Source organism: Grammomys surdaster, unplaced genomic scaffold (assembly GCF_004785775.1).
Source record: "Grammomys surdaster isolate TR1022 unplaced genomic scaffold, NIH_TR_1.0 330, whole genome shotgun sequence".
In the NCBI taxonomy this organism is placed as follows: domain Eukaryota; kingdom Metazoa; phylum Chordata; class Mammalia; order Rodentia; family Muridae; genus Grammomys; species Grammomys surdaster.
The window spans coordinates 64,711-80,050 of record NW_021604749.1 but is presented as its reverse complement, the minus strand read 5'-3'; the positions used below and the strand labels follow the sequence as shown (position 1 = coordinate 80,050).

General features: G+C 46.1%; 1 protein-coding gene across 2 annotated transcripts in view; it reads right to left on the bottom strand.

The window, feature by feature from the left end:
• Positions 1-11,541: 11,541 nt before the first annotated feature.
• The window catches only part of Gde1 (glycerophosphodiester phosphodiesterase 1), a 17,407-nt gene continuing 13,608 nt past the window's right edge, over positions 11,542-15,340 (bottom strand). For both annotated transcript variants that reach the window (XM_028778243.1, XM_028778244.1), the window contains exons 5-6: positions 14,856-15,067; positions 11,542-12,136 (exon numbers count right to left, since the gene is read on the bottom strand). In XM_028778243.1, the coding sequence (XP_028634076.1) occupies positions 11,989-12,136; positions 14,856-15,067 (360 nt within the window). In that variant the 3' untranslated portion in view covers positions 11,542-11,988. The remainder of the gene's footprint in view (positions 12,137-14,855; positions 15,068-15,340) is intronic.

Here is a 15,340-nt window from a genome sequence, read left to right as displayed (position 1 = left end):
CCTCCACTTTACAGAAGAAGAATTTGGTGTCCAGGGGCTATGACACCTGCCAGGGTCATACAAAACTGCCATGGTCATACAGAGCCTAAGAGACTGACCTGGGAGGCACACTCAGTCTGGTCCAGTGCCTAAGCTTTACCATAAGGCCGAAGAGACAGCAGAAGAGAACAGAAAAGAAGAGCTGCTTCTGGGGGCCTGTACATACAACTATGCACTAATATGTACTAAACCTCAGAAAAAGTCTGCATGTAACAAATTGTACACACATATCTGACCTCCATATCTCTCTGCTATTCCTTCTGCTAATTCTTATTTTCCTTCATCTATTTAATTGTAGGCTTAGATTTTTTTCAAAGCCTACTTTATTTAGGGTTCTTAAACACTTCAACCTCCCTTCTAACCCGCCCACCAGAGGTAGGGGTAAAAGAAGGTTAATAGGAAATGGGCATTGTGGGCCTGTTTAGAAGTAGTTTCTTGGGGTGATTCCACTCTTCCTTGTCAGGATACCAGCTATCCAGTTCAACAGCAAACACCAAACATGAACCAGTAGTGATGCACACACGATCCAGCAGCAACAGCAAGGATTCACAGGCAGGAGTCAGCGGAAGCAGCCAGAATCAGCTGGAATACCACAAGAAGGTTTTGTGTATGTGTGTGTGTGTGTGTGTGTGTGTGTGTGTTTGTGTGTGTGTATGTGTGTGCATTTCTATGAAATGAAGATCAACGTAGACCAGGGAAGACCAGCAAAGCTTTGCATGGTGTAGCAACGCAAGAGACTCCCTCACTGTTTGTGGGGTTCCATTTATATTCTTTCTATACGTCATGTACCCTCTCAAGTGTCAGCAAAACATCATATGCCCTCTCACAAGACAGCTTCCAGAAAGCATCACATGACACAACTGAGTTATTAAACAGGCCAGATATTTCCACTTCATCTAATACAATTGTTTAGGTTTCTTTTTTTGCATATGTGTGTCATGTGAGTATTTGTGCATGTTCACACGTGAATGAGCACAGTGTGAGTGGGGGTACGTGCACATATGTGTGAGCATTCAAATAGAGACCTGAAGTTGACATGGAGTGTCTTCCTCCGTTACTTTCCACCACACTCTGTCAGGGTCTCCCTCCAAACGTGGAGCTCATCCCTTTGGCTTGCCTAGTCAGCCAATTTGCCCTGGGGATTTCCTGTCTGGGATTACAAGTAGGTTGCCACGTCTGCCCAGCTTTTATGTGGGTTCTGGGAATCCAAACCCCTCAGCCATTTCCCTAGCTGTAGCCACAGTCAACCAGCATTACTCTGTTGTGTAAAGAAAAGGAAATATTGATTTGGAGTTGCAGCTCTTGATTTCTGGGGTCCTGTTTGTCTCAGTGAAGGAATTTATGATTTAAGATGTTAAGTTCTTTCTAATTTAATTCATTATATTTGTACTCTGGTAATTTTCAACCAAAGTAATGTAACCCTGAAGTGATGACCATGGGAGAAAACACTAAATGACACTTGGGTTTCCTCTGTGGCATCAAATTTAATGGCAACAGTTGTAACTAATAGACAGCACTGCCTTTTAATAAAAATCTGTTGACCAGTTTTTCCACTGAGTTTCATTCTTTGCATCCTAAAGATTTTTTACGATTTCTTTGGTCTAAAATAACAACCCTACATCAAGAAGTTAATGGCCAATACCTTTAAGATGAATTAAATGCTACTTAAAACATTTCAGTCCTTCAAACAAATGTCTTTAAGTTGATGATCATAATTGATATTTCATTTTTCTTTTTCTAAAATGTATTTATTTATTGTATGTATATGAGTACACTGTCACTCTCTTCAGACATACCAGAAGAGGACATCAGATCCCATTACAGATGGTTGTGAGCCACCATGTAGTTGCTGGGAATTGAACTCATGACCTCTAGAAGAACAGTCAGTGCTCTTAACCACTGAGCCATCTCCAGCCCCATTTTTCTTTTTTCAGTTAAAGGGATATTCTTTTCTGTTTCTTTCTGCCATACCATTCCATGTAATAGCAAAAGGAAGCTTCAACAAGTTAATACCTGGACAGAAAATTCTGTACATGTAGATATGTGCTGATCATTTTTAAAACAAACAAATGAAGAAACAAACAAAACAACAATGAACTTTCCCCCAATCTGTCTGCAGCTTCAACTCCCAGATAGAGCCTTATAGGTAAAGGTTGTGTTTTGTGCTACCTACAAGTTCTATGTTAAGAAGGTACAACTTACACAAAGCCCAGCAGTATATCAGTGCAGTATAACATCTTCATTCAGAGCTCTCTCTGTACAAGGGCAAACCCTTCTACATATTAAGATGAGACCAGAAGTATGTTTCCACAAGGTCACTGGAGTGGCTTGGATCTGAGAGTGCTGCTGTGTTAGTTGTTTGCAAAGACAATGCCTCTAGATCATGCAATGAATTCATGGCTAAATCCACAACCAACCTGAAGTCTCAGATTCTGGTGGAAGACTAGTTAAAATATAGCCATTCTCTAACTTGGAGAATGGTGTGTTATGGAAGGACATGTTCAAGACAATGGAGTTAGTCTCCCCTGGACTTAGCTCACCTGGAGATTTAAAACATGCAGAAAAACACCAAACATTTTTTAAAAAATCAAGAATAGCATATTCTCATGAGATAGTGAGCATAGTGAAGAGACCATAAGTTGTCGTAGGTCAGCCTTTGCCTGGCCAGGCAGAGGCTGCTGTTATTCTGAGCAGCCAGCAGGTGGCAATTAACTCAAAGCTGAGAAGTCTTTTTTTTTTTTTAATCTTTTCGTTTAGTTGGTTTTTAGGTTTTTAGTTTGCTTTTTTGTTGTTGTTTTTATTTTTGGGGTTTTTTTGTTATTTTTGTTTGTTTGTTTTATTGAGACAGGGTTTCTTTGTGTAGCCCTGGCTGTCCTGGAACTGGACCTGTAGACCAGGCTGGCCTGGAACTTACAGAGATTGGCCTGCCTTTGCCTCCCAAGTGCTATGACTAAAGGCATGCACATCCATGCCTGTTTGGCTGAAAAGTCTAGAAAAGCTTCCCTGGACAGTCTGCACTGACTTTGGTGGGTACACCAGCACATGTGTCAGTTATGCTGGGCCACGAAGCTGCTTTCTGGAAATTCTGTCTCCTTTCCCTCTACTGGTTGACTCTGTTATGAATCACATTCTTCTTTGGATGGAGGACCCCAAAGAAAGCAGAAGCATCTTCCAGAGTCTGGTTGGTCATTCCCAAGATGGCTGGCTGTACTTCTTCAGCTTGTTGTGATCTTGGGATGGAATCCAGGCTGTCAAAGGTATATCAGAACCTCTTTAACCTAGCAATCCTGGGCAACAATGTTCTCCCCATGGTTTGTTCACATTGGTGTCAGGAAGAGGACAGAGGGCAAGGCCACTCAACAACACTCAGAGGCAGTGCCAAGGAAGTCACCCAGGGATACTTAACTTCCCATCATGCTCTACTAAATCACAAAGCCTGTGTGGAACACTGCTTGGTGTCGGCCATGTTACATATTGTTCCAAGCTCGTTTGCTTTCTAGTACATTTGATTGCATAAACATGCTTGCATACACGGAAAGCACCTTAAAACTGAGCCGCTGGGACTGAGGAGATGGCTTAGTGGCTGAAAGCATATGAGGACCTGAATTTGAATCTCCAGCAGCCATGCTTGCCTGTCACCCAGCATCGTGGGAGGGAGGGGACATAGACAGGATTGCTGGGATTTACTGGCCACCACTTTTAACTCCAGATTCAATGGGACAGTCTATCTCAAAAAAGTGAGATGGGCATAGAGCAAGAATAAGAGTCATGTCATCCAGTAGACACACACACATACACACACACACACACACACACACATACACACACACATACACACACACACATACACACACACACATACACACACACATACACACACATACACACACACATACACACACACACACACACACACACACACACACATCCTGTTACCTTCTTTTCCAGCCAATGTTATCCTTAAAAAGACCAAAGGGAAGGATTTGAATAGGGTGACTAAGCCGCACGACAACGATTCTGCCATTTCGATGACTGATTAGTTTGTTGTATCTGAGCTACTAGGCACGTGGTAGCTGTGTTCCAACCATATTGGTTGCTTATCAAACAGAATATTGACTAATGTGGCAGAAAACTGTGGTTAGAGGCTCAGAAGCATGCCCTGTGACAGCAGGAGAATGTACCAAATTCCAAGAAAATCCATCACAAACGCCCTTCAACACATGCTTGTTGTGTGTGAGTAAGAACAGGCAGAAATCAACACGAAGAACTCGGGTGTCTTAGAATAATAAGAATGAATCGCTTCCACCAGCGAAATCAAGTCTCCCCCACCCCGCTCTAGTTATTGAAAATAGATTTTTTTCCTTCACATAATGTATCCTGAATTTGGTTTCCTCTCCCATTCATTTTCCTGTCTCATTAGAAAACAAACAGGCTTCTAAGGGATAATAATTTTGTTTTGTTTTTTTCGAGACAGGGTTTCTCTGTGTAGCCCTGGCTGTCCTGGAACTCACTCTGTAGACCAGGCTGGCCTCTGCCTCCCAAGTGCTGGGATTAAAGGCGTATGCCACCACTGCCCGGCTCTAAGGGATAATAATTAAATATAATAAGATAAAACAAACACTAGCACACTGGAGTTGAACAAAACAAACAGAAGAAAAAGAGCCCAAGAAAAGACACGAGAAACAGAGACCCACTTGTTTACACACTCAGGAATCCCATAAAAACACTTAACCACAATATGCACCCAAAGGACATGTAGGATAAAAAGAGAGAGAAAGAAAAAATAAAACCCAACTCAACACTATGAAACAAAGAACTTCCAAAGTTGCTGTTGAGTTCCTTCTCTGTTGGCCTTCAACTGCTGGACATGGGGCCTGCCCTTAAGAATAGCTTGTTTCCCCAGTGAGAAAGCTAATTTTTCATTTACAAGTGGTTATGAATTGGTGATAGCTTCTGCGTTAGGGATGGGGCATGTGTCCTTTTCTCCTTTTGGCTCCAGGACCCCACCTGGCGCAGACCTATGCAGGCCCTGTGCATGCGGCCTCAGTCTCTGAGAGTTCATACGTGCGTCGGTCCTGTTGTTTCTTAGAAGGTCTTGGTTTTTTGGTGTCCTCCATCTCCTCTGGCTCTTATTCTCTCTCTGTCTCCTCTTCCATAAGATTTCCCGAGCCCTGGGGGGAAGAATTTGACGGAGAATTCCTATTTAAGGCGGAGTATTTGAAGCTATCTCACTCTCTGAATATCTGGCTGTGGGTCCCAGTACTTATTCCCGTACACTACAGGAGGACGCTTCTCTGATGATGGGAACTGACCTATGAGCATATCAGAATGTCACTAGGAATCATCTTCTTGCTATGTTCCTTTAGTAGAGCAGTAATATTTGGTTTTACACTAGGTCCCTGGGCTATCTAGTCTCAGGTTCTTGGTCACCCAAGCAGTGTCAGGTATGAGTTCCATCTCATGGAGAGGGCCTTAAGTCAAATCAGATCTTGCTTGGTTACTCCCACGAGCTTTGTGCCACCATTACACTAGCATAGCTTGTAGACAATACACTACTGAAGATCAAAGGGTTTGTGGCTGGGTTGGTGTCCATGTTTCTACATTGGTAGCAAGCAGAATACCTTCTTGTACCAAAGACACTAGCCCATAGGGGTGAAGGCTCTATGTAGGCAGCAACTTGACTTCTCTGTGCTCAGTGAGTTGTGTTGTTTTCAGCAGTAGGGCTGTGCTGTCAAGTGGAAGAGAGCAACCTGAAGTCTCAGCAATAGCTCAGGTTGGCAGGGAGGTCCCATGGGACCAACAATGCAATTTGACATAATCCAATCCCAGTACAGAAAGCTTCACTGGGTGACAAGAGATGTCCAGTTGAGGCTCTATATTCTCCATTATTTGGTGATTTTATTTAGATCACTTCCATATATGTATATATTTTAGGAAGCTTATTCTGTATTAGGTTTCCATGCTACTCCTCAAATGGTCCTCAATTTTAGGTGTCTCCCCTTATTCTCTCCCCTGTGCCCTATTCCCTCTCCCTTCCTACTTGACCGTTTCATTCCAGTCCTGCCCCCATCCATCCATAACTATTCTATTTCCCTTTCCGAGGCAGATCTGTCTTTCCTCCCTACTCCCTTACTCTATACCTAACCCCTGTGGTTCTATGGATTGTAGCTTGGTTGTCATTGACTTAACAGCTATCGGCCACATTCAACTGATAGCTTACCATACTTGTCTCTCTGGGTCTGGGTTCCCTCACTTGGGATCCTTTTTTTCTTTTCTTTCTTTGTGGTGATTTGTATATGCTTGGCCAAGGAAGTGGCGCTATTAGGAAGTGTAACCTTGTTGGAGTGACCTTCTTCCTAGCTGCCTGGAAGTCAGTCTTCTCCTAGCTGCCTTCAGAACAAGAAGTGGAATTCTCAGCTCCTCCTGCATCATGCTTGCCTGGATGCTGCCATGCTCCCGCTTTGATGATAATGGACTGAACCTCTGAACCTGTAAGCCAGCCCCAATTAAATATTGTCCTTTATAAGAGTAGCCTTGGTCGTGGTGTCTGTTCACAGCAGTAAAACCCTAACCGAGACCTTCTTCCTCCTCTTCCTCCTCCTCCTTCTTCTTCCTCCTCTTCTTCCTCCTCCTTCTCCTCTTCTTCCTCCTCTTCCTCCTCCTCTTCCTCCTCCTCTGCCTCCTCCTCCTCCTCTTCCCTCTTCTTCTTCTAGTTCTATCTATTTACCTGTGAATTTTATTATTTTTAATGACTGAGCAACATTCCATTGTGTAAGTGTATCACATATTATTTATAAACTCATCTGTTGAGGGTCATCTAGATTTGTTTCCAATTTCTGGCTAACATGTATAAAGCAGCAATGAACATAGTTGAGCTATGTTACATTTTGTAGGGCCTCCTGTGGTAGGACTGCTGGGCCCTAGTGGAGACATATTACCCTGGATTTTATTGATTATAGATTTTTGCTGGCATCTAGTCATCTGGGTTTAGGAAGATTGTAATTCTAGGTGCTGATATCTTGTCTTTGTTGAGTGTGTGTTTTGCTGCTTGGTTTCTGTTTTTTTGGTGTGGTGGCTATGTGTTACCTGATAGGAAATTCTGAGATCCTGCTAGGTGTGGCCACTAGGGTTTCTGGGCAAAATGTATTGGGACCTGACATGGATAAGGATGGTCTGGGAGTGAGGGCTAAAGGGCTCTACAGGAGGAAGAGAGCAGGGTGTTCCCCAGGATCTACTTAGTTCTCTGGGAATGAAGGAGTGTGAGGTGAGGCCACAACTAGCATAAGACTTGGGGTTGGATCTAGACGGGAGGAGGGGAGAGGGAAGAGCTTCAGTTAGCCTACCTGCTTCCCTGGCCAGGGTGGCCTGCCAGTTCCCAAGGACTGAACTTGACTTTTGCACAAATGCCGTGTTATATCTGTGAATCTCTCATAGAAGGTGATAGAAAATAAACTAAAGCAGGCTAGTAATGGTTTGATCATCAGAGCAACTGCAGCCAATAAGGACCTTTTATGGTGCACATAGATACCCTTCTTATAATCAGATTATATATCCAAGAAGCTGGGAACTTTGAAAGCCAGGCATGGTGATACATTTCTAAAACACCATTCTGAAGGGTAGGTGGAAACAACAGATTCCTGAACTTCACTGGATAGCCAGCCTCGTGGAATCCATGAGACTCTGCTTCAGTGAGAGTCCCTGCCTCAAGACAAACATACAGGGAGGTGTCGAGTGGAGGGTCTGTATAAAAATGATGCTCTCCCAAGACACCTCAATTAGGTCAGCTTCATGCTAGTATAATGTAGCATTAATAGATTCCACTACATTGCATGATTTGTTGTATCTGCTCTTGGGTTGTAAAACTCAAGTGTTTTCTTCACTGCACTGTAAAGTCCACAAGGTCGTTTTATTACTCGTTTCTCATCGCTGTGATGTAAACACCTGACAGAAAGACTTTAAGGGAGGGAAGATTCATCCTGGCTCATGGTATCAGCGAGTTGAGAGTGTACCTGGTTGGGCCACAGGTGAGAACACTTCGTGGCATGAGCATTATGGGTTGAACCAGATCACTTGGAAAATAATGCTTTGCTAAACGTGCCTCTTGCCACTTCAGTCCGAAGTAGTCGTGGATTTTCTCTATTAGGTAAGAGATTTTGCAGGCAGTAGAGCTTATCAAACAGACACCCCAGCAGCTCAAGAAAAATCTCACCAGTTAACTCTAATAATTGGAATGGAAGCAAGTCAAGCTGCCCTGCTAGATTCAAGGTTGTTCTGTGTCTTTTTTATGGCTTGGTGGGACATCCTTTTTAGCACTGTGCACTATAGCTCACAGTCTGGAAGGTCAAACACTTGTGAGGTAACTGGAGAAAATAACAACCAGAGGCAGCTGAGTCTGTTTTTAATTTTGAATCATGTTTATGTATAGTCTATGTCTATGTTTTATCTTAAATTCTCTGTTAGGAAGTGTGAGGCAGAGACAGGATGAATGCAGGAAGCTCACCGGCCATCCAGCCTGACATGTGCAGGGCAAAACAGGAACAGACCCTGTCTCAAAGAAGGTGGCAGCTGAGGACCAACGCATGACCCCACAAAGCATTTGTCCTCTGATCCCAACACGCATATCATAGTATACATCAAAGCAGAATCCTCAAGATCTGTAGGAGGAGCTAAGGTGGGAGGAGTAAGGAGAGGAAGAGGAGGAGTACGGAGGAGAGGAGGAGAAGGAAGAGGAGGAGCTAGGAGAGAGGAATGAGAGAAAGGGGAACACAGAGGCAGATGTTCATGTGTCTGTAGCAGTCAAAGGTAGTTGGTATATCTAGGTTGGGTATTGGGTTACACTTCTAATTGTGTGGGCATCTTGTTACTGATCATTACCAAATATATAAGCTTTTGGATAATTTAAGCATTAGAGTCTCATTTTCCTACTGGATCCGTTTGGATGGCGGTATGGTCTTGGCAATGCCCAGCCTTGCAGAGACAGGGTGGAAGATTGGCAGAGCCATCTCCCACGCTGACATCTCATGGGTGGCAGGGCTGGTGTTTCTGGCGGGTCGATTCTAGCTGTGGCGCACATGTGGCCTCTGGCTGAGAAACATGGCAGCTGAGCTAGGCAGAGCCGATGCAGGTAGTCGGCTTGACCAGCGGCCTGTGGGGCTGTGGAATCCTGGGATATTCGGCCACGCCCCCAGAACCCAGAGACCTAACGTACAGCCTCTATGCTAGGTCACGTAAGGCACAAGACTAACAGGTCTCTGCCTCACTGAAGATTTACGTATTACCTAAAAGCCCCGCCCTTTCCCTCCCCCCCCTTCCAATATAAGCAAACCCCTTCTGACATGTCAATAAATCTCCACGTGTCTCTTGAAATTCTGGACTCATTGTATAAGTGGAAAACCCGCCCGATGGGGCAGGGGGAGGAGGGGAGAGAAGCCTTTTCTGCCCGCCCGTGCTCTCTGCACTCTAGCGGCCCTCGGGACACTTTCTCTTGACAACAGCAGCCGTGCACTGTGCACCGTGGTCGCCACCAGCGTGTGGGCTGTTCAAGCTATACCGCCCAGGCGAGACCGAACCATCAAAAGAGCCTCGGTTGCCTCGGTTCCCGGGACGCCCCAACCCGATCCGGCTCGTGCCCACGCCCCCATGCGCGAGCATTGACCCGAATCGGCCATTTTAAATAATTACTTCAACAAAGACCATTGGCTAAAGATTTGATATCTGCAGTTCCATGAAGCTCCAGGAAGTATCTTTGTATAGAGTATTGGATTTTCAGAAGCAGTTAAGTCTGGTGACTGACAGGACAGAACCCCTGCCTTCCATCTCTCAATGCCCCCTCCTGTCTCTGCCCCTCAACTCCTTGCACTCCCAATGACCTCTCCACTCATACCTACCCCCTCCCTTTGCACTTGCACCTCCTGTCCAACCCTCTCCTGTCCCCCATCTCCTCCCACACCTGCCCTCTTCCCACCTCCTTTTCTACCCCATCTACTTTCCCTTTCTACTGTTCTCCCCCTCCTCTTCTGCTTCTCGTCTCCCCTCCTCAGATCACTTCCCCTGTTCCTCTCCCCTCCATACCCTACTCTTTCCTTAGTTCTCACCCCTAGCTCCCCAGTTCCTCTCCTTATTCCCTGATCTCTCCATTCCAAACTCTTCCCTCCCCTCCCTTTACCTGCCCTTCCTTCTTCCTTTCTCCATTCTCCTCCTCTTTCCCTTTCCTAGCCTCCTCTCCCACTTCTTCCCTCCCCCATCAATGCTTTTGCTTTTCTCCCCAGTCCATCATCTTCCTCCATCTTACCCCTTCCCTGAGGCGCCTTCATCCCTTTTCTGTCTCCCAACCTCACCTTATTCCACCTCCCCTCCGCTCTCACCCTTCCCCAGAAAATCCGCCCCCTTTACCCCTCTCCTGCCCATTATGCCACACGCCAGGCACCCGTTTAGAAGGGTCCCAAGGCTCAGTCAGGCCTCAGATGTGTTTTCTGAGGTCACTTTCTCCTCCCTCTTGTCACTTGGTCATAGTGTGACACGCTTAGATATTTAATAAATGTTAAATATTTCAAGAGAACTTTGGGGTTGGGCTTAGAACTCAGCATGGAATATACGATTAGTGTGAGCCCCTGGGTTCAATCCAGCACCAAAACTAACAGAAGCCAAAGGTTTTTAAATACTTGAGTCTATATAGTCAGGCTGGTTTCAAAATGGAGACCCTCCTGCCACTGCCTCCCAAATACTGGGACTGCAGGTGTATACTATCACAGCCAGCCTGAAGCTGACCTGTCTGCCCCTGCTAGCTCCCCCCTCCCATCTCTCCAACCTTTCAGCCCCATCTGCGGCCTGTCACGGACCCACAACCTAGTCATGGTGATTCTGCAGTCCTTCTCTTACTGGCATACAACAGCCAGTGAGTTCTAGAATGCCAACAGTCCACACAACTAGGTGACAAGGAAGAACGTCAGGTTTTGAGATACATACATTACTAAGTTCCCAACAAAAGCTATGGGATGGTGAGGACCTGGGACTGGATACTGACTGTGGACTGTATTATGGACTCAGGTATGTAACTAACTCTGGCCTCCACTTCCTCATCTCTAAAGATGATGCCAACACATCCATAAGCTTTTTTCCCAGGACTGCAGAGGATTGTGCATATAAAATGTCTTGTGTAGTTCCTAGTCTAGAGAAAAAAAAAGGAACAGTAGTTCTCCTGAGACGGGGCTGAGGCTGTGGTCCCCACTTTTTTGAGGCTGCCACAGTCTGTGCATCTGTATTTGATCCTTAGAAGCGGCCTCCAGGTTCCTCATCTAATAACCTTCCTGTGCTTGAGCTTCTAAGCAAGCTGGGAAAGCTACTGCCCTGCCCCCTGGTGGTCAGAAGTGCTTACATCAAGATGCCACAGATAATTCCAAGACTTGAAACTAAAGCACAAAAGGCCTCCAGGATGCACACAGAGCAGCCCCTCACCCCTGAGTCTCAGACGCTGTAGGACCAGAAGATCGGTACACAGTTTGCTCTCTGTTCACCTTTCAATGATTTTATTAGTATGGTCACAAGTTTGACACCTACAGGTCGCCATTAACAGAGCTGACGACAAATATTGGAAATAAGTGAATTACTGAAGTACGGCAAGATTTAAAATGTCAACTTGGAGTGATCATGCAAGCCCCATGCATTGGTGCCTGCGCCCTAATTGCAGGACCCACTCTGCTCATCCTCGTGGCTCTGTCCCCTCAGCGGGGTTGGGTGGGGCCACCCTGTCTTTTTGCAGATCCAGAATTTTAAGGGCAAGTGTGGAGCCTTCACTGGAGCATGGTCACCATGCCTGGTTTCTGCTTGTTGGGGTCAAACAGTGGCTACTGCTAGTATGAGCCACAGGATCCCCAGGGCTTGTGCTAACAGAGTGATGTCCCTGCAAGAGGCCTCCAGGCAGTTTCACAACTGTGTTTCCTCCTGGGGAGTCTAGAAGTGAGGTGCACAGTCTTCTAGCATGCTGTCAGTGATGTAGCTGGAACCAAGGTGGGACTCGTAGTAATTCTTTTCATCAAAGGTATTGACAGTCCAACTAACAACCTGGATTCCTTTAGCTGACCACTTCTTTAAATAGTCCCTGGAGAAAAGAGAAAAATCGGTCATGTTAGAGTGAACAGCTGTCCCTGGAACTGAGAACTCAAAGCATGTGTTCTGTGAGTGTCAACTGTTCCCAGAGAGGCTCCAGCTGGCCTCCTACCAAAGTCAGAAGGCTGGGAAGCAGGCCTGGCCTGGCCTTCGCCTGCTTTACATCATCCCAGCTCAGACACATCACAATCACCAAGTCCTATCCCTGCCCTCTTAACACTGCCCGTTTCTCTCTGTATGGCAGAAGCCGCCCTTTCAGGTCACCAGAGCAAGCTCCTCCACAACACCGACGAGCTCCTCCATCCTCCATCCCCCACTCCTGGGTAAGAACAGCACTCTGAGCTCTTCCTCAATGCTTTCTTCCTTCCAGTTCCTAGGCAGAGCTTAGTTTGTTCCTGGCACCCTGGCCCATATCCTGGTAAATAGCTTCAGAATTCCTGAAAGTGCACTGACTTTATCCTGAGTGTCTCCATTCCCAGGATATGGGAAAGGTCACAATATAAAAGCAGTTGTTGTGACACAAACCAGACACACACCTTCAAACAAGCAAGCCTAGATCAATCATATTTTCTCAGATTCACAGGTCCAAGATGATTAAGTGACCTCCAGGCAGACAAAAGACTCACAGCCCACACTCCAGAAATGGTAATTTCTCAAGATGAGTGAGATATCCTGCTGTGTAGCTGAGACATCATCAAGGAAGAGGCCAGGTAAAAGGGACACAGGTCTGAGTCTCTCACCTCCACCATGCCCACTTCCTCCTGTGGTCCCACAGCACTGGCCCTCCCGACAGCAGCAGGCCTGGATGTCCTTTCCTCCATGGCTGATAGAGAGGCTGGAGTTTGACCCTGGGTCTTGGGCACGCAGGGAGGCAGTCATCCTCAACTGCATCCCAGCTTCTCCTCACTTCTGTTTTATGCTCGCACTGGAGCCCAGGCTGCCCTTGAACATGCAATCCTTTTGTTTTAGCCTCCAGAGTTGCTTGGCTTCAGGCCTGTGCCACCATGTAACAATTACCATTCACCTCCTCCTTCCTTGGGACCCCTTCCTGTCAGAGACTAGGCCAGAATACAAGGTCTATGCACTGCTGTCCTCGAAGCTGTTGATGTCTCTCTCTGTCTTTCACTATTGCTCTCATCTGATTTGAGACAGAGTATCCCAATGAACCTGGAGTTCGAAGCTCCAGCCAGACTGATCCCCAGAATCTGCTGATTTAGCCTGAGACCTGGGGTTACACAGATGCTGCTGCACCAGTTTTTACATGGCTGCTATGAATCTGAAGTCAGATCCCAACGCTTGCACAAGAAGCAGTTAATCCACTGAACCACTGGCAGCCCTCAGCTGTGGTTTTATATTTGCTAGACTCAACACTGGACTGGCATCCCATCCTACTGGACATGAACCTCCAGGAGGCAGAGAGCACAGCTTTTTTTCTTCACTATTGTACCCTCGGCTTCCACATGGAGCACCTTACAGCACTGCTGGCCACAAACAAATGGCTGCCAGAATGAGCAAGATGGAAGTCGTATGGTGCTACAGTGTGCATCTACAGCTCTAAGGCTGCCAAAAGACAGCTCATGAGATGTCAGCAGGCGAAAGAACAGACAGGCTGTAGGAGACAGCAGAAAGAACAGACATGCTGTAGGAGACAGCAGAAGGGAGGATGGGAGCTAGAAGGCTATGCCTATACTCGGTTTCTGCTGTGGCGCTTCCCTGCCCGTCTAGTTTCCCAATGGAGTCAGCTATAAGCAGTGCAGCCCCCCTCTCACCACCACTTCCATTTTCTTCTTAAGAATGCACTACAAAACTGGTTTGGGGCCAGGCAGTGGGGCAAGCCTTAATCCCAGCACTCGCTGGGGAGGCAGAGGCAGGTAAATCACTGTGGGTTTGAGGGCAGCCTGGTTAGAGAGTGAGCACCAGGACAGGCAAAGCTACACAGAGAAACCTTGTTTGATGAGGTGGGCTGTGATGTATCAGCTCTGCCACAAACATTTACACAGACAGCAAGAACTTATGGATATATCATATGATTAATATGTTGCAATAAATTGTAATTTACTTTAAAACATAATAAAAAGTGCTTGTCATTCAAGAACCAGAGTTGAGTTACCAGCACCCACAAAAAAGCAGGGAAACATCACAGCCCACCTATAGTCTAAGTGCTCAGGAGGTGGAGAAGATCCCGAGGAAAAGCCAGCTTTCCCATAGGACCAGCTACATCAGTAAGTTCCAGGTGGTCACACACATACATATAAACACCACACATACAAACACCACACAGACAAGCACACACATACATATATACACATACACACATTTCACATATACACACACACACCACACATACACATCAAACACTATACATACAAACACCACACATACATACATACCTACATACACACACAACACATACAAACACCACACATACAAACAGACACATACAAGCACCACACATACAAGCACCACACATATAAGCAACAAACAGACAAACAAACCTGTAAGATCGAGCATGTGTGGTCCGCCTGTTGTGAATCAGTGAACCACACCTGACATCTTCCCATACACTTCCAGCAGCTGGCACTGCTCTAACTTACCAGACCAGGGGCATCTATGAGTCAGAAACAACTCAGTCTGCCTACTTCTTTAATGCCTCCTTCCCAGAAAGAGAACCCAGGACATGTGAAGCCAAGAGACAAAAACTTCTAACTTACGGGGAGACAAAATCCTTCTGCATGAGGAAGGCTGAAATCCCACACAAGTACCACAAGACATTGTGCATGCTCCAGTCAAGCAAGATGTCCAACACCACAAACATAGACTGCTTCCAAAAGACGTTGTAGCGAGGCTTCCCATCTCCAGTGTGGCTCAGGCTCCAAGGCCTGTGAGTTAGGGCTGTGATTACCTTCTGATCCGTTTGTCTCATCTGAAAAGGAAATAAAATGATCATCTCCTAGGTCTATAATTCCTCACTATTTTAGATTTACCAAATATTGACCTGCTAAGAGCTCCAGAGCAACTAAGCATGCCATCTCCCACAAATCCTTCTAGCGACATAGAGTAGATGCAGGTGTGCAATACGCACTACAACTGAGGGCCTCTCCTCAACTCCTACAGGAATGGCAAGGACAAACCCAGAGAACCTGGCTGCTGAGGGGGAAGGGGAGAAGGGAGGGAGGGAGGGAGGGAGGGAGGGAGG